The 24003-nt window shown below is 39.6% G+C and overlaps 1 protein-coding gene across 2 annotated transcripts in view; it reads left to right on the top strand.

Moving 5' to 3' along the window:
- The first annotated feature begins 542 nt into the window (after window positions 1-542).
- wdr43 (WD repeat domain 43) overlaps window positions 543-24003 on the top strand; it is a 57392-nt gene continuing 33931 nt past the window's right edge. The window contains exons 1-3 of one of the 2 annotated variants that reach the window (XM_069887708.1): window positions 543-778; window positions 14684-14812; window positions 21822-21943. In XM_069887708.1, the coding sequence (XP_069743809.1) occupies window positions 563-778; window positions 14684-14812; window positions 21822-21943 (467 nt within the window). In that variant the 5' untranslated portion in view covers window positions 543-562. Of the gene's footprint in view, window positions 779-2013; window positions 2038-14683; window positions 14813-21821; window positions 21944-24003 lie in introns of those variants that run through there. The other variant, XM_069887709.1, reaches the window with a different exon arrangement.

The following is a 24003-nucleotide window of genomic DNA, read 5'->3' as shown; positions in this document are numbered from 1 at the left end:
AATGAAGGGGAAGTTGGTGCTCGTGATGCACCTGGCTAGGTTTGCCACAGCCTGCAGCCTTCTGCATTCCTGGGTACTCGAGTTTCCAAGCCAGGCTGTGACGGAAGTCACGACTGTTACGAGCCCAGAGGACCCATAAACCCAGCAGCAACTGATATTCACCAAGACAAATGGTGACTTAAACAAAAGTTATCTTTAAACATGAAAACACTTTAACTTATCACTATTGATTTAACTCACCTAACTTAACCCCCTTCAAATTCTAAGCGCACGTGGATGTAATATGTGCGTGTAAGTTCAGGAAATGGCTATGAATATTTATTCTCTTTGCCTCGGACTGTTGGGCTGCAGCAGGTCAGAATTTAGGTGAACTTGGGTGCCTGACAGTCATATTGAAGTGGGGATGGGCGCTTCTTGCTCCAGAAACCAGTTCTTCCCTCTGTGATGAGAGAGTGGGCGGGCTGAGGCAGATGATTGACAGGGGGTGATTGACAGGGGGCGCCCTCGCCCCGCCGCTGCGTGGCCGTGCGCCTGCGCGCTGGGGACCACGTGTCGAGGCGGCATGGCGGCGGCTGATGGCGGAGTGGAAGGCGGCGGAGCCTGGTGCTGCGTGTTTTCGCCCGGTTTGGCGAAATGCCTGGCCTCGGTGGCCGGCGACGGCCGTATCCGGGTGTGGGACACGCAGTCCGGCGACCTGAGGCACGAATATGTGCCCTCGTCGCACCTCAGCGCCACTTGCAGCTGCTTGTCGTGGGCTGCGGCGCGGCGCCTCCACCAGGTGAGGGTCGGGCTTCGGCGCGGCCTAAAGCGTGGGGACCGGGGAAGGGGCGGGGAAGCGAACCCACCGGGGAGGGACCCCCCCCCCCCCCATCCCCCTTCGGTGGGCGGCGAGTGCGGGGCCTCCAGACCCGAATCCCACATGAGGCTCTGGGCCCAGGGTCTGCATCTTCGCCAGGGTAGGGGGTGGTGGTGGGGGGGGGGGGTTCCTCGGATCGCCACCCTGTTATTATCGGAAAGTGGGGGGGGGGCTGGATTTTTTTTTCCTACCCCTCTATTTTTGCATCGTGGAAAAATTTGGCCGACGTGTTCAAGTGCGTCCTCGCCCGTTAGACATGTCGGGGGTCTTGTTAAAATATACTGTACAGAATTGGATTCAAGTCGTCCACGAGTCCATGGGTGCGTGGCATTCCTGAATTCCTTGCTGTGTGGTGGTGTAGGGGGGTTATTGCACAAGTCTCGACCTGTAGAATGATTATTCTTGCTGTTGAGAATATGGAGGTTCTGGACGGGAGGGGAGGGGGGGGGGGAACCATGCACATGGACCATCTGAATTTAATTCACGTGGTCATCATCAGAGTTGCAGGATCCACTGAAAATCAAACGTTCTGGAAGTGGTCGGATAAGTTTGTCTAAGCTTGGTGTTAGGATGTGAGAGCTTCCTGGTTCCTTGCACTGTGTTTGGGCTTCTGTTTTCCCATTGCTCTGTCAATCAAAATTATTACATAATTTGGAAAATATTGTTTGTCTAGTTTCAGAAAGACCTGAACTGGGTTTTATTTTTCCCCTTTCCGTCGAGTATGATAACTTGAAAGCTTTTTGATCCATGAAAAAGTATTGAACTCTTGGAAAATCTTGAAACATTCCATCTCATATGACTTGACTAGCTTAACAATCTGCTATCTTGAGCACTCCAGAAACTTTTGAGCAATGCAGAAATTTTCACCTCAGCTTTTGCCCTTGCGTTTGTTGGATTCTTGTTCAAAAAAAACTTCAGCATTGCCTTGAATGCTGTGGTGGCCCTCACTTATCTTGAGGTCATGCTTGAATTCTAGTGCTTCCAACTGCTACTTGCCCTTCTGATGGAAGGTTATGAAATTAAAACATTAATTCTGCTTCTGTTTTCACAGGTGATGAGTGCTTCTGGGTTTTTCTGATTTTTATTTCAGATCTTCAAGTGCAGATCACCCTACCATTGATGAATATAGAGGGTGGTCAATCTGTCATTCGCTTCCCGTTGAAGCAGTGGAGATGACCTCGGTAAATAGAGTTAAGAGAGGGTTGGATAGATTTTTATAAAGTAGGGGAATTAAGGGATATGGGGAAAAGACAGGGAGGAGGAGATGAGCCCATCAATGGCAGAACAGGCTTGCTGGGCCAGATGGCCTACTCCTGCCCCTATTTCTTCAGTTCTTGCTTTGCAGATGATTAGGCTCCAAGCGAAAACCATCATAAATCTTTATATAATCTATTTTTCAGACATGAATTAAGCTAATTTTGACTGAACTGTTGGTTATTTGAATATCTGTTATATTTCAGTCTTTTGGGCTTTTTGTGCCCCCTTAAATGATCTTTGGAGCATTTTGTGTTGAGGAATTACAGAATTGTAAAGGGCCTTGTGAATGATTTAAGAGGTGTTAGTTGGGAAATAAAGTAATGAGTGAGGAAGTGGTGAGTGAATTGGTCTTGCTGTGTTCAGTGGTCAACAGGATAGTAGTTTGAATTTTTATTTCTGGTGCTACTTTTAAAAATTTAGTATTCAACAATGTTGGCTAAACCTTGATGGTTATGTTTGATAAATCTAGTGTTAGATCACTAGAACTTTTGTACTTTCTAATTTTTCAGGATCTGGCAGTTGTACACAGAAATGGATTGTTCAGCCCACAACATCCATGCTGATCAGTGGACTTTTATTAATCCTCTTTATGTACTTTTGGTCCATAGGTTTTTGTGCCTTGATGATTCAGATGCTCGTATAGATACTAAAATATTGCAAGAGACCAGCCTCCACCACCTCATCTCGTTCCAAAAACTCCAGAAAAAAGTTCTTCCGAACCATCTCACCAAATAATACTTAACTTTTGATTTATTCACGGGGAAAAATAAAAATTGTGTGCAGTGCACTAAGTACTAGAGAAACTCAACAGGTCAAGCAGTATCCATAAGAAGTAAAATCTAAATAGGTCATATGCATTAAATAGTAGGCTATTGAGATGTGCAGAGCAACAAAGGGATTTAGGAGTTGTGGTAAATAGTACCCTCAAGGCTGATACTCAGGTAGATGGTGTGGTGAAGAAGGCATTTGGAATGTTGGCCTTCATAAATCGGAGTATTGAATTCAAGAGTAGGGAGGTTATGATGAAATTGTACAAGGCATTGGTGAAGCCAAATTTGGAGTACTGTGTACAGTTTTGGTCACCAAATTATAGGAAAGATATAAACAAAATAGAGAGAGTGCAGAGAAGGTTCACGAGAATGTTGACAGGATTTCAAGGTTTGAGTTACAGAGAAAGGTTGTGCAGACTAGGGCTTTTTTCTCTGGAGCGTAGAAGATTGAGGGGGGTCTTGATAGAGATGTTTAAGATTTTAAAAGGGACAGACAGAGTAAACGTGGATAGGCTTTTTCCAATTAAGAGTGGGGGAGATTCAAACTAGAGGGCATGGTTTAAGATTGAAGGGGGAAAATTATAAGGGGAATATGAGGGGAAATTTCTTTACGCGGACATGAGGGGAAATTTCTTTACGCAAAGGGTGGTAGGGATGTGGAATGAGCTTCCGACAGACGTGGTCGAGGGGATCATTGGTTACATTTAAGGAAAGACTGGATAGTTACATGGATAGGAGAGGACTGGAGGGGTATGGACCGGGTGCTGGTCAGTGGGACTAGGAGGGTGGGGATTTGTTACGGCATGGACTAGTAGGGCCGAACTGGCCTGTTCTGTGCAGTAAGTGGTTATATGGACGTCAATATTTTTGGCCTGAGCCCTTCCATCAGGAATATCGAAAATCTGGCAAATGCCTGAATAAAAATGGTGGGGGTAGGGGGAGAGAAGGGGGGGAGGGGGGAAGGGTACAGCAAATAGGTACTAGGTGGATAATGGGAAAGTGAAGCTGAGAAGTGATGGGGTAAAGGGCTAAGAAGGTGAGCTCTAATAGGAGCAGGTGGTGGGGTCTTGAAGGAAGGGAGACAGGTAAGGAAAAGGAAACTAGATGGAAATTGGAGGTCAATATTGATACCATCTGGTTGGAGGTATTCCTCTAATTTGCAGGTGGTGGCCTCAATTTCACAGTACATGAGGCTGTGGGCAAAACAATTTCTGAACAAATTCAGGCTATGCAGTATCCGTAGGAAGTAAACGGCAATCGATGTTTTGATTCCGAGCCCGTCAGGAAGGTGGAAAAACAGGTAGGATAGAGGTGGGAGAGCAAGGGGGAAGAACATAGGTTGACAGGTAAGAGCAGGAGGAAAGGTAGAAGTGATAGGAGAAGAGGACAAAGGACTAAGTAGGGTAGGTCTCTGATAGAAGGGATGGAAGGAGGTGGGGAGCTGGAGCAAAGAAGACAGAAGAAGATAATTTATCTCCTTGCTTGTGTTTAGACTGAGATCTGGAGCCATGTGGTTGCAATGAATCTTAAATCAGGCAATTTAAGGGTCGTTTTACTATTAGAAGAGGCTCAGAAATGAACACTGTAAATTTGCTGTAAATAAAACCTTTGTCAGGGTCAGGCAGGTTATAAAATCCCTGACTAAAAGGTATGGAGGTTCTGGTTCGGACCAAAGACTTAAAATTGTTAAAAAATTGTAATTGTCCTGAGCAATCTTGACAATTTAGACCGAGTTGAGAACGTAGTGAAGTAAAGCAACACTGAAGAACCTGCAATAATATAGTGATGCATTATGTTATTGTACAGTATATGAAGTAAGAGTGAATAATTGATTTCTCGTGAGACTGATTTTTAAAAAAAAATATATATAAAGTGGTTGATATTTTGGGTGGTGATAAGGTGGAAGGAAGTCGCTTGCAGCTGGCAAAAGAGTGACTTGGTGTTGGGTACTACAAGGTTGTTTTAGCATCAGATGTTGCTTTGAGGTGAATGATCATGGGGGGAATCTGATATTTGATTTGGAGAGGAGTTTTGCTCTGCTTAATGTCCGTTCGGGCAACATCTGACCGCATACCTGTCTGTGGCCCCATAACTCAGTAACTATGAACAAGGCCAGAGCAATTTAGAAAGGGCAATAGCTTGCTTTTGGAAGTTGTATATTATATACCCAAACTGAACCAATTGCCTGCTCTCTCCCCACAATCCTGTGTCAGTCACTACACTGCCCCGCTGACTCCCCACAGCCCTTTGTTGGTCCCCAAGGTGATCCCTACTTGCAAATAAAAACTTTACAGGGACACTATATAGCTTTGCTAAGTATATAATATAGTGTTTGCTTCCTAATAATTTCAAGTGAAGGTCGCCCAGTTTCTTCTGGGTCTCCCCTGACTGGATAACCAATTAGCCTTGTACTTCGGATTTTGCAAGGGGGTAAATTCCTGGTGACTCTATCTTGGTTGTTGAAGGATTGAGACTTTTTGAAATCAGTGCAAATGTGGCCAAAAATGTTTCATATAAATTTCTAAATCACTCTCTCTCTCTCTCTCTCTCAGGACAGTGGTTGTAATGTTAAATCAACTGAGATTTTTCCACTGATTTCATTCATGCTTTGGGATCCTGATTTGAATGGCCATGATTACAATCGCGTTGAATCAAGATGCAGGGCCACTGATGTAGTGGTTCAAGTTTTGTTCAAAACAAGCTAACTTTTGAGTGCAATACATTGGAAAGTCAAACAATGATTTAATGTGGCACTTTGCCAAGTTATGCAGTGAATTTGTCATGATGTCACTTCCATTTGAAAACTACACTTAGTTTAAAAAAAAATTCTGATAAAGAGCTTCCTAGGACATTCAATTTGTGGGCTCAAGGACTGGCACTTTTTTTAGAGCATTCATTTTTACATCACTCCTCGGGAATGGTTATTTCTCAACTTCTAAATTGATATATTTTTGGGTTATATTTTGATTTGATCTCAGGCTATCAGTTTTTAAGGAAGCATTTTACCAGAGAAATAATCACAGCTCGACTTTGCAAAAGAACTGTCTTATATTCGCTATGATCCCTTTTGTTTCCAAATGGTTATAATTAATTTTCCGTTTTCAAACATCAGGGCTCATGTAAGTTGTTCCTTTTGCTCCCTGTGAAGCATTTGCTTCTTCCAAAATGCAATTTTAAAAACCATTTGAATCCGTTTAGAAAATTATAAGAAATGGGAGCAGGAATTGGCCATTGGCTTTGAGACTTTTAGCATTATTTGTCAAGACCACCAGAGTCATTTTCCTGCATTATTCTCATTTTTTCCTGATTGTTTTTAATCTGTCAAACTCTGTTTTCAATGAACTTGGTGAATGAGCCACCAGGTGTGGAGGAGAATTCCAAAGATTCACCGCTGTGTGAAGAAATTTTTAGTGAGGAATCATTGTACCCACTGATTGTAGACTCCTCAGCCAGGAAAACGTACTCCCTTTGGAATTGAAAACTAGCTTCTAAATTCTAGCAAAATTGTGTTTCTACCCTTGTGCTTGCTATTCCTGGAACTAGTGAACCGTGGCTGCATTTCCTCTACAGCAAGTGCATCCCAAGTGTCCTCTCACCCAGGTCTGTAATTGAAATACAAGGTTACTTCTGTCCTCTTCCTCAATAGAAGCTGACATTCCGGGGGGGGGGGGGGGGGGGAGGTGGCGTGGCAAGTTGGCGTAAAGGCAAGACATGTATTCCACCTTCTCCCAGCTGGAACATTAAACGCCTGACTTTAAGTTGTTTAAAATTAGTTAAAAATAATATTTTAAATTTTTTAAACGATAGTAAATTACTATGCCAGCTAATGTAAAAAAAAATCTAAGGCTCAACTTCAAAAGAAATCGCCATTTAAAAGTACGGAAGAATTGAGGCCTACCTTTACAGTGCAATCCTCGGAGTCGATTTCGGCGATTCCTAATGGACCAGGGGACCCCAGCCCGGCCGATTTCGATACCGGCGCCGGCACCTTGGTGAGTTCGGCCGTTGCCGTGAAGTTGTGCGGGCGGACAACACAGTCGGCATGGAGACCTGCGATCTTGTCAGTTGGCCTGGGGACGCGCGGAGTAGCGTTGGAAGAAGCTCCGACGTGCCCCGTGGCTTTGCCTGGCCTGCGTGGAGCGTGGCGGGTCCAGGAGCACCTTGATAAGGTTTGGGCTGCGGGGGAGCCCGAACACCAGCGCCCTGAAGAGGTTGGGGTGCCGGTGTCGGGTGTCCAGACCCGATGCCAAGGCATCCACACCGACAGAAGAGGAGGAATTACTTACCTTTGCAGAATACATCCAGCAGGGGGAACCAGCAACCTATGAAAGTAAACCTCAAAAAGTGGAATCGGAACCTGGAATGGATTCAGTATTTACTGTTCTGGAAGGGATTGCCTATCAGATGGGTAATATGTCAAAACAAATATCAGATCAAATGAATCAAGGATTTATGGAGGTGAAAATACTTTGTGAGGAAATGTCAAATATGAAGTGAGATGTGAATGTAGTCAAAAGTCACATTAATAGATGTATAAAATCTGTTGATACTGTACAAGAAAATTTTAAGAAAATTGAGAGAGCTTTTTCTGAGTGTGAAAGTCAAGTGGAGCGTAATCGAGACAAAATAGACAAAGTGGAAGGATCTTTCGTAGATTGGGGAATTCAAAAAAGAGACTTATTGAAGAAGATTGATTCTTTGGAAAATCAGAGTCGGAGAAATAACGTGAAGATAGTTGGTCTTCCAGAAGATATTGAAGGCTATGATTCTATAAAATTCATTAAACACTGGATCCCAGAAGTTTTGGGTAAAGAGTTCTTTCCTGAAGGTTTGGAGTTAGATAGGGCTCATAGAGCTCTGAATAGAAAACCGCTTCCAGGACAACCACTGAGAGCAGTTTTGATTCATTGTTTAAAATACCAGGATAGAGAAACGATTTGACGTATGGCAGTACAAAAAGCACGACATTAATGGTTCAAAATAACTACTTTTTTATGCTGATTTGAGTCAGGAAGTTATTCGTAGATGGCGAGAATTCAATACGGCTAAAGATGTTCTGTGGCGAAAAGATTATAAGTTCGGTTTATAAAGGTTTTTTATGGAAACTTTCAATCTCAATTTTTTGAAAATGATCATGATGCCTTAGTCTTTGTGAAATCCCTGCCGGAATTGAGAAGAAATGGTCGTTCTCCGCCTTTGTCTCCTAAAAGGAGATTAAATGGAAATGGCAGTATTTTTTGCAACTTTTAATGTTCAAGGGTTAAATAATCCAATAAAGAGAAAGAGAGTATTGGCGTATATAAAAAAAAAGATGAAAGTTGATATTGCTTTTTTACAAGAAACATTTGAAATTGAAAAGAGACTGGGTTGATCAAGTTTTTTATTCTTTTAATTCTAAAGCAAAAGGAGTAGTGATTTTAATTCATTAGAATTTACCAATTGAATTGGAATCTACTGAAGGGAATGCTGGTAGAGTTGTAAGAGTTAATTGTAAATTTTTTACAGAATTTCGGGCACTGCTTAATTTATATGCACCCAATGCAGATGAGTGGTTTATTCCAGAAGCTTTTTTCTTGTTAAATCAGGCTGATAATATTATTAGTGGGTGGTGATTTCAATTGTGCTTTGGATCCTTTATTAGATAGAAATCCGAAGAGTATAAGGAAGTCAAAGATGGCAATATAACTTAATCTGTTAATGAAAGATTTAAAGAGAAAGATTTTTCTTTTTATTCTTCAAAGCATGACTTATTTTTAGTATCAGCACATCTTCAGGGTAGGGTACTGCAAACTGAATATAAAAATAGAGTTATATCAGATCATTCATTATTATTTTTCTCTTGTGAAAGTTCGGAAATAGTACGTTCACATATAGATGGAGGTTTAATGCAATGTTATTGAAAAAAACAGAATTTGTTACCTTCGTTAAAGAACATATTTCTTTATTTTTGACCGAAAATGTTAATTCTGTAAAGAGTCATTTTGTAGTATGGGATGCTTTAAAAGCTTATTTGAGGGGACAGATCATTAGCTATTCTACGAAAGTCAAGAAACAATATATGGCAGAAAGTTTACAGTTGGAAAATCAGATTGTTGAATTGGAGAAAGATTTTCAGAAAGATATAACAAGATAAAATGCCATATTAGTGAAGTTAAAATTGCACTATACTACTTTACAAACTTACCAGTTTGAGCGCTTAATTAATAGATCTAAACAACATTATTATGAGTTGGGGGAAAGGGCTCACAAGGGCTGGCAATTGAAAGCTGAACAGGCGTCTCGGACTATTAATGTTGTTCAGAAGAATTAAATAATCACCTTTCAGCCTCAGGAAATTAATGACCAGTTTTATTCATTTTATCAGAAATTATATACTTCTGAGGGGAAACAGGATAATGGTTCTATTGATTCTTACTTATCTAAATTAACGTTACCGGTACTAGATGAGAAAGATATTCAGGAGTTGGAATCTCCATTTACGGGTTTTGAAATCAAGGAAGCTATTTAGGAAATGCCTAATGGTAAGTCCTCAGGAGATGATGGGTTTCCTGTGGAATTCTATAAACTTTTTTATGATGAATTTTCTAATATATTTGGGGAAGTGTTAAATCAAGTAACTGGAGATGAGAAGTTACCGGAAACGTGTTCAAGTGCTTTAATAACTGTTATCCCAAAGAAAGACAGAGATCCTTTACAGGTATCTCCATATAGACCTATTTCTTTATTGAATGTAGACTATAAAATTATGGCAAAAATATTAGCTAACAGACTTGCTAAATATTTACCTAAATTAGTACATATTGATCAAACAGGTTCTATTAAGAATGGAAATGCCTCAGATAATATACTTCGATTGTTTACTTTGATCAATGCATATCGGCAGCAACCTAATCATCCTATGGTAGTTGCACTAGATGCTGAAAAAGCTTTTGATAGGGTTGAATGGGACTTTTTATTTAAGGTATTAGAGAAATTTAAATTTGGCCCTTTCTTTATTGGTTGGGTTAAGGCCTTGTATATGAATCTGATTGCTAGGGTGGTGACAAATGGACAGACATCTTTACCTTTTAAATTGACTCGATCAACTAGTCAGGGCTGCCTATTGTTGCTAGCCCTATTTGCATTGGCTATGGAACAGTTAGCACAGGCTATTAGACAAAATGAGGATATTAGAGGGATGAGGATTAAGGATGAAGAATATAAAATTAATCTATTTGCAGACGATGTGTTGATATATTTGATAGAGCCTGAGAGATCGTTGAAACAGTTACAGGAGTGTTTATCGAAATTTGGAGAATTGTCAGGATATAAAGTTAACTTAGATAAAAGTGAAATTTTGCCAGTTGGAGTAGAAGATTATTCTGAATTTAAAAATATTACACAATTAAGATGGACGAATAAAATCAAATACTTAGGTGTGTTTGTGGACAAGGATTATCAATCATTATATCAATTAAATTATGTACCTATATTGAGGTGGATTAAAGCAGACTTAACTAAATGGAAAGATCTCCCATTAACTCTAATTGGACCTGTTAATTGTATTAAGATGAATATCTTTCCTCGAATTCAATATTTATTTCAATCAATACCTTGTTTACTTTCAAAGAGTTTTTTTCAGGATTTGAATAAAGTAGTACGAGAGTTTTTGTGGAAAGGTAAATTAGCTCGAATAACGTTGCACAAGCTTGCTTGGAAATCTACATTGGGTGGCTTACAATGCCACATTTTCAAAATTATTATGAGGCAGCTGAGTGGGTTTATTAGTAGACTGATAGATTTGGATCAACCTCCGAGTTGGGCTAACCTAGAACGGAGATACATGAATTTATATTCTGTTGGAATTTGATTTTACAGGAATATGATATACCAATACTGAAACATTTATTAAAGATTTGGATTAAAAAAAATAAAATTTTAGGGTCAAAAGATAAATTACCAATTTTAACTCCATTATACAATAATCGGCTTATTCCTTTTTCAATGTTATTTAAAGATTTGGAATTCTAAAGGTATAAAGACAATGCAGGACTGTTTTGTAGAGGGACATTTTATTTTATCCATTTGAGAGAACGATTTAAAATACCTTTAAATTCTTTATTTGTGTATTATCAGCTTAGGGCTTTGGTAAAAGATAATGGTAGAGAGATGTATTTACCTACTTTATCGAAATTTGAATCTTTGACTTCTACTATACCAAAGAAGGGTTATGTTTCAGTTATGTATAATTTATTACAGGACAATATGGATAAACCAGATTGGGAAAAATCTAAACTTAAATGGGAGACTGATTTACTGTTTACTTTTCCTGAAAATGATTGGGTGAACATGTGTCAGTACAATGTAATTAAATTGACTAAGATATGGTATGATCAATTATAATTTTTTACATCAATTGTATTTGACCCTGGAAAAGTTTTTAAGAAGAAGAAAAAAAAATTGGTTTGGTAATTTGGATTCTTGCTTTAGATGTGGTTTATGTACTGGTACTTTTTTACATGCTGTTGGGACTTGTGTAAAAGTCCAACCATTTTGGCAAGAAATTAAAATAGTTTTGGAAAAATTGTATAATTTTAAACTACCTTTGGATCCAACGATTTTTTTTGTTGGGAGATTTGTATTCATTAAGGGGCATGGGTTTGGATAAAGTTCAAATTGCTTTTGTACGTTTGGTGCTATCGGTAGCACGTAAATGTGTTGCTAGTACTTGGAAAGATGATGTAGAAATTAATATAATTCACTGGTATAATGAATTGAAAGCTTGTATCATTATGGAAAAAAATGACATAATTTACATGATAATTTTGTTGATAAGTGGTCTTCGTATTTGAAATATATGCAATTCGATGTATTTTGAACTGTTATTAACATTTATTTTTTGAAAAATTATATATATGATTTATATTTTTGGCTCCCTTTAAGGGAGCTAGCTGAGGGGGCGGGGGGGAGGGTTTTTTCTTTTATTTGTTTGTTGTGTTTTGTTTTTCTTTATATATAAATCTTTGTAAAATTACTTTGTTTGAATATTTAGATTGTATGTTATACTTTTAATTATATTTTAAATAAAGTTTTTTTTAAAAAAGCTGACATTCCATTTTCCTTCCTAATTGCTGTTGTATCTGTATTTTGGCTTTCAATAACTTGTGTACAAGGACACTTAGCTTCTTTGAACATCAGTATTATCCAACTTAATTGTTTATCTAATTGGAGTAAGTGGATAACATCTCATCTTTCCACATTGTATACGCTATTTTCTTACCCTCTCAGACTTCTCCACACCAGTCTTCCTATTTACAATCCTCCTTAGTTTTGTATTGTGAGCAAATCTCAAAATATGACATTTGTTGGCCTTGGTCAGACTGAATAACTCGACCAACCAGTTATCCCTGTGGTATCCTACTAGTCACACTGCCAATCTGAGAAAGGTCTGTTTAATCCCTCTTTCTGTCCAATAATCAGTTATCAATCTGTCAGTTTTCATTCCCAATTCAAACCTAGCTTTATTAAATGCCTTTTGAAGGTTGGTCCCACCTTCTCCATTCTATTTAGCAAGTGTGAGGTGTTGCAGTTTGGGAGGTCCAATGTAAGGAGAAAGTACATAGATAATGGCAACATGAATGTACAGAGGGATTTGTGGCATCATGGCTATAGTGGCCATGGAAGTAGACAGGGTGGTAAGATGTATAGCATGCTTTCGTTCATTAATTGAGGCATTGAGCTTAAGAGTAGGGAAATTATGTTGCAACTATATTCAACTTTAATTTGGCTGCATTGGGAGCATTGACTCTAATTCTAGTTGCCCAATTACAAGAAGGATATGAAGGGATTGTGAAGAGTACAGAAGAGATTTACAAGATGGCAGAACGTGATAGAATTTTATAAAATTCTGAGAGTCATGGATAGAGTAGGCAGTATTCAGAACCTTTTTCCTTGGGTTAAAAATGTCGAATACTAGAGGACATGCATGTAAGGTGGGGGGGGGGGTTAAGGGAGATGTCCGGGGCAAGTTTTATTTCAGAATGGTAGATGCTTTGAACAGGCTGTTAAAGGAGTTAGTGATAGAAGCAGATACTATAGCATTCAAGACATTTCTAGGTGGGTATGAATATTTAAGATTCCTTTATATTTGCATATTAATATTTAGGGAATGAGGGGTTATAGATCATGTGCAAGGAGACGACATTGTGAGCCAATGGGCCTGTTCCTGAGTTATACTATTCTGTTCTGGAATTCTTTAAGGATGTGACTTGTTCAAATACCTTTTCGAAATTCATGTTGACCCTGATCAATCCTATCTTTTTCCAAGGTGTTCGGCCATTACGCTGTTATAAATTCCAGCATTTTTCTCATTGCTGCCATTTGTTTGACAGGTTGTTAGTTCTGTTTTCCTTCTCCCTCAAGGAAACAATGATGAAGTTTTGAATTTTTAAAATTTACAATGCAGTAGAAGCTGATTCTGGCCATTGAGACCCGTGTTGCCCAATTAACCTATGACCCCTTATGATTTGGAGGGTGGGAGGAAACCCGAGAACCCAGAGGAAACCCATGCAGGTCACAGGAAAACATACAAACTCCTTACTGACAGGGCCAGATTTGGACCCGGGTCTCTTGCTGTAATAACATTTTGCTAACTGGTATGCCAACCATACTGCCCTGAACCTTGGGTTAATTTGAAGCTGCAATGCCAGAAATTTGGGGGCATTTCAGTTGGCTGTTGATGAACTTGTGATAACCTCCACATATAGCAATGGAAAATCCATACAGTTTCTGCAGATTTGCTGTGGTATACTTTCATGGAGCATCTTCAGCTGACTTGGTTGAAAGTGGTACCAATTGGCATTTTCTGTATTAGCTTGTCTTCATTTATCCAACTATGGGTCTGAGTGCTGGCAGGATTTAAATGTTTGGATGGAGAACTGGGAGAAAAAATACAAATCAATGCACAAATGCGACTGAACTTTTATTTAAAAAAAACACCAATGAAAATCTGACATAAAAGCTGAGAAGATTGACCTGAAATTTTAACTTTGGGGGGAGGAAAAAGTTCATTAAAATTTCAGTTAAAATTTCTTTTGTTAAATTTCATTGAATTGTTACATGTATTAAAGATAATAGATAATATACCAAAATTAATACATGCTTTTTCCAACAACATTCTCCCCTTCCCTCCTACCCACACCTTCCCACTTCAAAATCCCATAGATAAAAGACATAAAAAGAAAGATAAAAGAAACAAAAGAATGAAAAGAAAAAATAGAGAATACACTGGATATAGTTTAAAATTAAAACTTTTGGTATATATACCTACTAATTCTAATTACATATAATTAATTATATAATATAAATGATGACTAACTAATTCTATATAAATATAACAACTAATTCTAAATCTATATATATATGTGTGTGTGTGTTTATATATAGAACCAAGGAGTAGATGAAGTTGAAGATGAATTATATAATTAGTTAAAATTTCTGACCAATGGTCTTTCAGTGTTACTGGGCATTTCCAGCATTTGTTCTTGTATGGGTCTTATGACTGAAGTAATGAGCCTGCTTCTTTGTTTATGTACCAGCTTAAAAATGACTGAAAAGCTGGTTACTGTGGATAATTTCACCAGGCAGGCCACAATTTAATTGTTTTCTTACCTGAGGACAAAACCTTGAAACTGGGATGAGAAAGAAGGCTCTGATGTTGTGCTTGACAATAAAACCGACGAATATTCTTGATCGCTAATTTTGTTTTTCCAATGGTACAAATGAAAAGATTGAGGCAATAAATAGCATCTTCTCTTTTTAGGAGGTTCCACAGAAGAAAAAGAGGAGATCAGAAAAAGAGGACGAGGAATTGGATCTATTGGCTATTGGCACAGCAGTTGGCAGCATCTTGTTATACAGTATAGTAAAAGGAGAATTACAGAGGAAGTTGGTAAGATTGCTTGTAATGTTACATTTTTTAAAACGTCTCTCTGAACTGGAAAATAGGAGTATCCTTACCCCCTTCTGCAAAAGCAAATTTTAGTTAGGTCAATTTTTTTCACCACTCAACTTGAGTGGGGGGGGGGGCGGGCAAAGGTTTAAATATTAAAACTGATTGTGGAAGCAGATTGCTCATGACCTCCTTCACTTTGAAGAAAGCAGCCTCAGTTTTGTCAGTCTTCATAGTTGTATTGCCTCATCCACAGTAAATGCCTGTATTTTCTAATGCTATTGTAATTTGTAGCATAGAACAGACCCTTTGGCCCACCAAGTCCACCACTTTACAATAATCCATTAATCCCTTTTTTAAATGGTTCCCATATTCTCTCGGATTCTACCCCTCATCTACACACAAGGGGACATTTACAGTAGTCGGTTAACTTCTCAATGACCATTCCTTGATTTGATGTGGAATGAAAGTTGAGTACCTGGAGGAACCACATAATCGGAGGGAGAACTACAAACTCCATACAGACAGTGCAAGAAGCCCGAATTAAACTGCACCACTGCTGTGCAGAATTTTGTGCAGTACGTTAATTGTGGCGAGACTAGGTCTTCATACATTCTCATACTATCTACAGGGGTGTCATGGTTAATACATTCCAAAAAAGTTTCTGTGGAAAAGCGCTGTTCAAAGCATTATAACAATGTACTTTAATGTAATCTATTCTGATCCTATAATTATTTATTCTTTTATCTAGAACCCTTATGCAAACGTGCATAAAATAGTTAAAAGGGATTTATAAAACAGAAAAATGACAAAGATCTTTACTGGGAATAAGTGAACCTTGTTTAAGAAAAATATTTGTCTAATGTAGCTTGCATTTTAGTCTTTTTTTCATCATTCTTTATAACATTTGTAATTCTTACTGAACTCTAATGCTCCCCTCGATGTTTGGTTCTACGTCCATAAGGTAATCCAATAACCGGTGATAATTCCTTGAAGGTGAATTCTTTCTTTGGCACTTCATTAACATCTTCATTTCCTTCATCATGGTAGCCTCTTTGGTCCATCACTTTTAGTCGGGAAGCCTACAGCTGCACTATCAGCGCTCGCAGATTTGCCAGGAATTCGCACATTTGGAGCCCCATGTGTGTTTTTGAAGTTGTAAAACCACGACTTGATGAAAAAGTTTCCCCTTCATTTGTTTTCACAGCCAATCAAGGCTTATTGCGCTAGCTAGAATTGTCATTTGACTGAAAGGAATTCTTTTCTGATTGCAATCTTCATTCCAGATCAGTAAAAGGTGCTCCTTGTATTCCATTGCAGAACTTCTATATCTATCGATCACTTTAGTCATATAAGATGCTGTTGCCATTCCATGTTCTTTAATTTTATCTATTCTTCATTAGCCTTTGTCTCGTGCTATTTTAGCAAATGATGCGCCATCTCCATATGGCTTAATAATTTCCAATTTCTTTTCCAATGTAAGCCATTTACGTTTATTATGTGCATCGCCTTCGCTACATTTCCTTTTTCCACTCATTGTTTAAGGGTGCACCTTTACGCAACACAATTAAAATATTACAGAGCCACCACGGCCTTCCCGCTCAGTGTTTAGAGCAAAACTAAAACAAGTTAAACAATAATGAAGTTGAGTGAATACAGGCGAGCATGGTTGGCTGACTTTAAATTATTGTGCCACTCTTAGTTACACAATATTAATAAAATGTAGCCATTTTTGGTTATTAAAATTATAAACTGTGTTGTATCAAAACCTGTGCTGTTGAAAACAGTGTTATACAAGCCATCCCTGTATTTTCATTTCTATGTTGGCATGATTTAAAAACCCCCATCACTGGTCACAAACTTTTCTCCCTGCTACTTTCAGATAAAATGTTATACAAGCCATCCCTGTATTTTCATTTCTATGTGGGCATGATTTAAAAACCCCCATCACTGGTCACAAACTTTTCTCCCTGCTACTTTCAGATAAAATGTTATACAAGCCATCCCTGTATTTTCATTTCTATGTGGGCATGATTTAAAAACCCCCATCACTGGTCACAAACTTTTCTCCCTGCTACTTTCAGATAAAAGGTTCAGAAGCCTGACGACCAGTCCCTCCAGGTTCATGAGCAGGTTTTCCAGTGGCCATCAGGCTCTTGGACCTCTCCATGTTACATTAGTCATGGATCGCGCTGACACCATAAGACTGACTGCACTATTATAATCCCACTTTTTTTCCTTGCACTGTGATAACTGAATATTTGTCTAATTTTTGTGTATTATCTTTAATTCAATCAGATATGTAGTTTTTAAATTTTGTTAATTTTTTACAATTTACCTGTTCGAATTATTCACTGAAGCTTTTGGTAATATGCTAATTGCATTAATTTTGTCTTCTGGCTCTTGTTCCTTCCAACTTTATAATTTATTAACTTTTTAAAATGCATCTATTGCTCCCCTGTATGGCCTCCTGTAGTCTTTACCCACAAGTTACTCCTACCTGGAATCTTCTTTCTCTCCATAAAGTTGGGTCAATAGAAATGAATACAATTGTGCAATTGAGTGCAACAGTTGAAGGCAGAGGAGCAACTGATTAGGGAATCATATCCTACAGTTGAAGACGGGGGGTTGAAAGACTCACCAAATAATGGATTGGGCAATTGAGTTCTAACAACTGAAGACAAAAGGGTTGGAAAGGAGACACTCAACAGTAGCAGCTGATTGGGCGATTGAGTTCAACAGTTGAAGACAGGAGCAGCTGATTGGGCAGTCAAATTTAACAGTGGCACACAAAGGAGATGAAAAGGAGAGATTCAGCAGATAGCAGCTGATTGGGCAATCGAGTTCAACAGTTGACAGGTTGAAAAGGAGAAACTCAGCAGTAGCATCTGATTGGTCAATCGAGATCAAAAGTTGAAGGGCAATTGAGGTCAGGTGACCCAAACATCACGATAAAAGTGAGGGACTGTGTAGCAGAGTAGACTGAGTCAGAATGGAAACGCTTTGGCTTAAGGGGCTGAGGTGGTGGTGCAGGAGTTGAAGTAAGAAAGGGCCACCCTATTTTGAGGAACAAAAAGGAGGATTCAGCAGGTAGCCAGATTTTGTCTATTATATATTTTTTCCTCTTGTGATAGACAAGTGGAAATGGCAGCCAAAGCAGGGGAATACTCTTGCAAAACGTAGGTCACCATGGAAGGCAGCAGTACCCCTGATGACTTCAGCTGTGACAAGTGGATCCAGCTACCTGACAAACTGTTAAGGAATTGGTGTTGGATGAGCTCTTGATCATTTGGGAGGCAGAGGGGGTGAAAAATGGGGATACTCAAACTATCACACCTAGGAAGCAGAAGGAGGGTAGATGGGTAACAGGAAAGGGAAAGAGAACAGACAGGCAGTGCAGGCCACCTCTGTGGCCATTCCCCTCAATAATAATTATACCATTTTGGACACGGTGGGGGGGGGGGCGGTTACCTACCAGGAACAACCAATGGTGATCAGGTCTCTGGCATGGAGTCTGGTCCTGTGGCTAAGAAGAAAGGGAGGAGAAGAGGTGAGCTGTGGTGATAGGGGATTCCATAGTTAGGGAGACATATAAGACATCCGAGTGTCTTGGATGGTATATTGCCTCCCTGGTCTGAGTTCAAAAACATTCTCAAGAGGGAGGATAAGCAGCCACATGTTGTGGTCTATGTAGTGAATAGGAAGAATGATGAAGTCCTGCAAGGAGAGCTCAGGGAGTTAGGCTCTAGGTTGAAGAACAAGACCTCCAGGATTGTGATCTCAGGATTGCTACCCATGCCATGTGCCAGTCAGGTTAGAAATAGGAGGATAATGCAGCCTAACACATGGCAAAAGAGGGGTGCAGGTTTCTGGGTCATTGGGCTCCATTCCAGGGAAGATGGGATCTGTTCCAACGGGGCAGTTTGCATTTGGACTGGAAGGGACTAATAGCCTTGCAGGAAGGTTTGCTCTTGCTGCTCCCAGGGCGTTTAAAACTAGATGTACAAGGGTGGGAAGGAAGAGGGGAACCAGAGTGCCACAGCAGATAGAGGAGTGGAGGAGGGAAATGATGTGAAAATTACAAGCACAGTTAGAATTCAAATGGGTGGAAATGTTCTCAACCATCTATTTCAATGCAAAGAATATTGTTGATGAGTTTAGCATGGATTGGCATGTGGAATTATAACATTGTGGCCATTTCTGAAACATTGCAGGAGTGGCAGGAATGACACTTCAGGCTTCTATTACTTCAGATGAAATAAGTGGTGGGGGGGGGGGGCGGAATGAAAGGGGGAAGAGTGGCATTGCTTATCAGGAAAAATATCACAGCTGTGATCAGACGGGATGCACCAAAGGGCTTGTCTGTTAAGGCTATATGGATGGAGCTAAGGAATAGGAAATGTATGACCACACTCGTGGGGTTGTGTTCTAGACCACCCAATAGTCAATGAGAATTGGAGAAGCTAATCTGTAGAGATAGCAGACAGCTGCAGGAAACACAAGATTGTAATCGTTGGAGATTTTAACTTTACACATTACTGAAAATGGTTGGATGGCTTAAAGTTTGTCATATGTGTTCAGGAAAATTTTAGAAATCAATATATCAAGGCACTAACTTTGGAGAGTGCAATATTGGATCTCCTTTGAGGGAATGAGACAGGACAGGTGACAGAAATTTGTGTAGGGGAAAATTTGGGGTCCTGTGATCATAATGCCATTAGTTTCAAGTTAATTATAGGTCTGGGCCTAGGGTTGAGATTCTAAATTGGAGAAAGGCCAATTTGAAGAAATGAGAAAGGATCTAGAATGTACATTGGGATGTTGTTTTCGGGCAAGGATGTGCGAGGTAAGTGGAAAACATTCAAAAGTGAAATACCCTTGGTTTTAGAGGGATATTGGGGATGTGGTTCGGAAGAAGAGAGAGGAGTATAGCAGGTATAGGCAACATGGAGCAAATGAGGTACTTGAGGAGTATTAAAAAAATGCATGAAGATGCAAGAAAAAATGCAAGAAGACCCGAGTTTACTTTGGCAGACAATGAAGGAAAATCCTAAGGGTTTCTACAGGTATATTAAAAGCAAAAGGGTAGTAAGGGACAAATTGGTCCCCCTTAAAGATCAGAGTGGTTGGCTTTGGAGCTAAAAGAGATGGGGAGATCTTAAATGTTTTAAAAATACATATTTATTCAGGAAACTGGCACAGTCATGCGAAGTAAGAAAAACAGGCAGTGAGGTCATGGAACCTATTACAGAGGAAGTGCTTGTTATCTTAATCCAAATAAGGGTGGATAAATCCCCAGGGCTTGACAGGGTATTCCCTCGAACCTTGAGGGAGGCTAGAGTAGAAACTGCAGGAGCTCTGGCAAAAATATTTAAAATGTCCTTAGCCACGGAGGATTGGAGTGTAGCTCACATTGTTCTGTTGTTTAAAAAGCTCCAAAAGTAACCCTGGAAATTATAGGCTGGTGAGCCTGACATCAATAATTGGTAAATTTTTGGAGTGTGTGTGGTAGGTTGTGTTTAACTAATGTTTGGAGGTTACCAGGAAAGTTGCAAAGGAAATGCTGTGGATGTTGTGTACGTGGACAGGGTCCCACATGGGAGGTTAGTCAGGAACAGTGGTTTTCAAACTTTCTTTCCACTCACATACCAGCTGAAATAAATCCTTACTAATCAAAGAGCAAATATGGCATAGGGATTACTTTAGGTGGTATGTAAGTGGAAAGAAAAAGTTTGAAAACCCTTGGTCAGAAAGGTTTAGACACTTTGTATTCATCATGAAGCAGTAACTTGGATTCAATGGCTGGACGGGAGAAGCCAGAGAGTCGTGGTGGATAATTGCTTCTCAGACTGGAGGCCGGTGACTAGTGGTGTGCCTCAGGGATCGGTGCTGGGACCATTGTTGTTTGTCATCTATTTCAATGATCTTGATGATAATGTGATAAATTCGATGAGCAAGTTTGCAAATGAAACTAAGATTGGAGGCATTGTGGATAGCGAAGGAAGTTTTCAAAGCTTGCAGAAGGATCTGGTCCAGCTGGAGATATGGCTGAAGAATGGCAGATGGAATCTAATGCAGACAAGTGTGAGGAGTTGCATTTTGAAGGAAAATTAAGGAAACAGTAAATGGTAGGGCATTCAGGAGCGTGGTAGAACAGAGGGTTCTGGGAATATAGATACATAATTCCCTGTAAGTGTGTCACAGGTAGATACAGTTATAAAGAGAGCTTTTGGCATATTGACCTTCATAAATCAATGAGTATAGAGTGCAGGGAAGATTTACTAAGATGTTGCCCAGAATTCAGGAACTGTGTTAGAGGTAAAGATTAAACAGGTTAGGACTTTATTCCCTGGAGTGCAGAAGAGTGAAGAAAGATTTGATAGAGGTGTTGGAAATAATGAGAGGGAATGAGTAAATATAGGTAGGCTTTTTCCACTGAGGGTAGGTGAGATACAAACCAGAGGACATGGGTTCAGAGTGAAAGGGGAAAAGTTTAAGGGGAATGTGAGGGGGAACTTCTTCAGAGTGGTGGAAGTATGGAACGAGCTGCTAATGCAGGTTTAATTTTAATATTTAAGACGACTGAATGCAGGTAAATGGGAGAAGACAGAAAAATGGTTTGGCACAGACTAGAAGGGCCAAAGGGGCCTGTTTCTGAGGTGTAATTTTCTATGGTTCTAATTCTCCAATGTTTTGAATTGATTAATCATGATTTTTTTTGGTCTCGTTTTGAAAATCAACCATGCACACTTTTTAACTATATTCTAAAATTGTTTTCAAATGCAATGATCAATGCATGTAAGTGACTTGATCTATATGTACATGGAGTACACCGTGAACCATTTTTCACTTTCCCATGTTAAATACTTTCAACCTGCCTGTCTTATCAGCTTTAATTGCTTGCAAATTTTGCTACTTTGAGATTATGCCCAGGTTGAATTTGCCTGACCTGTTCATGGTGGGTAGGGCTCAAGAAAATCATATTTGAACTTCATTTTTATATTTTCAGAGTGGTGGACATAATGGTAAAGTAAACTGTGTGCGGTGGCATCAAGAAAATGATCGTCTCTACAGCTGCTCAGATGACAAGCATATAGTGGAGTGGAGTGTTTCAACAGGGAAAGTGAAATGGTCAGTGCAGAATTTCCCTATGTAGTATTTTATCACCTATCCTTATTTTTGGTTTATTCCCCTCCCAATTGATTTAAACAAAAGATCTTTGCTTTTCTATTTAATTTAGTTGGTCTTGGATGGCATTGTCTGGAAACTGTTGCCTATTGGTGGTCCTCTTTCATTGTGCTTGCAGCATTTCTAAGGAGCAGTGTTTTCTACTGCTCAATTGGATTAAAAGATGAACTATTATGAAACAATGTTCAGCCTGATGAATATGCTTTAATGATACAGTTGTAAATTCTGCTAAGCCTCTTTAATTGCTGTGACAAATTCAAACAACTCTTTAAAAAAAACTCTTACTGAATGCCCCCTTAGCTGCTATTTAACCATTTACTTATTTACAAAAGCCCATTCTGCTCATTGAAACCCATGCCACCCAATTAACCTATCAAACCCATACATTTTTGGAGCATTGGAGGAATCTAGAGCACCTGGGGAAAGCCCTCGCAGGTGACAGGCAGTGCTAAATTCTGTGATTTTAAAATATACTAGTCACCCAAAATACATTGCAAGAATGGATAGTTGACTGCTGTGCCAGCATGGTTGCTTTATTTAACTGTGGGTGGCACAGTTAGCGCAATTCAGTTACATTTCTGACGACCGGGGTTTGAATCTGTCAGGAATTTTTGTGTTCTCTCCTGTCTGTCTGGGTTTCCTTTGGGTGCTCTGGTTTTCTTCCACCCTTTAAAAGTACAGGGGTTATTTGGGCAGTATGGGCTGGAAGGGCCTGTTACCGTGCTCTGGTTTTCTTCCACCCTTGAAAAAGTACAGGGGTTATTTGGGCAGTATGGGCTGGAAGGGCCTGTTACCGTGCTCTGGTTTTCTTCCACCCTTGAAAAAGTACAGGGGTTATTTGGGTAGTGTGGGCTGGAAGGGCCTGTTACTGTACTGCATCTCTAAATTTTAAAATTTAGTTTTTTGAGGTGATGCAGAGTGAAGAATTCTGTTGACCAAGGACCAGGAAATAATGGACCAGCTGCTTCATTTTCACTGAAGACCGGGGTAGAAATTTGTCTTCTGACCAGTGCTAAATGTGAATGAATTTTAATAGCTGAAGCAAAAACTGCTGCTGTAACTGTGGGCCAAGTGGCATCTGCAGGGTTAACCCATCATTTTGGGTTAAAAGGGTTTTTGCACTGATGAATGGAGCTAAATTTTAGGAAAATGATATCCACTTTCCCCACTGACTCATTCTCAGTCTGTTGTCCAAGACTGCTGTCTGAAGTATGGTGTTTAATTGGTGGTTGCTGGGTAATAACCCAAAATTTCATTCAATTCCTTTCTTCGTTATCCAGATAAGGTTTGATACCACTACAACTTTGGCACAGTCATGGATACAAAGGAAAATGAAACCTTTTGGCTCAGTGAGATCACAATAACCACTGATTTCCCCAACCCTCCATGCACTCCTTTCAGTAATCCTTTTTCTCATTTCCTCCTGATCTCTCTGTACTCGAGGCAATTTACAGTGACCAATTAACCTGCCATCCTACTCTTTGACGTTTGTTGGGAGACTGCAGCACTTGGAGGAGTCCTGCTTGGTCACAGGGAAAATAGGCAAACTCCACAGGACAGCCCTGGAGGTTGGGATTGAACCTGGGTCAAGGGCACGACCAGCTGTACCACTTGCTTGCAGATCGACTGACAATGCTGTGTAATAATAGATTCAGGGACCACTGCCTCTTTTATTTATCCACACATTTTACACACACATTAGGCGTGAATGAAGGGAGGGAGGATTTGAGAGTGGCGGTGGTTGGTTGTCTGGAGTTTGAAGCGTTGTCACTGTTGTGTAACTTGTGCTCATCAAGCTCCCTGAAATAGGAGTTTTTTTTTCTGGTAAAAAGAATACTAGAGAATGTGGAGAATCTGATGTATTGCAGTGGGATTTATTTTACGGAGAAGTCAGGTCCTCTGTTTAGGATCTAATCCCAAAAGTGAAACTAGGCCCTCGATATTGACCAAGCAGCAGTTGAGGTTTTTTTTCTTGCCTCTGCACATTGCTATTAAAATTATGC

Source organism: Narcine bancroftii, chromosome 6, assembly GCF_036971445.1.
Source record: "Narcine bancroftii isolate sNarBan1 chromosome 6, sNarBan1.hap1, whole genome shotgun sequence".
NCBI lineage: Eukaryota > Metazoa > Chordata > Chondrichthyes > Torpediniformes > Narcinidae > Narcine > Narcine bancroftii.
This window is presented reverse-complemented; position numbering and strand designations above follow the sequence as displayed.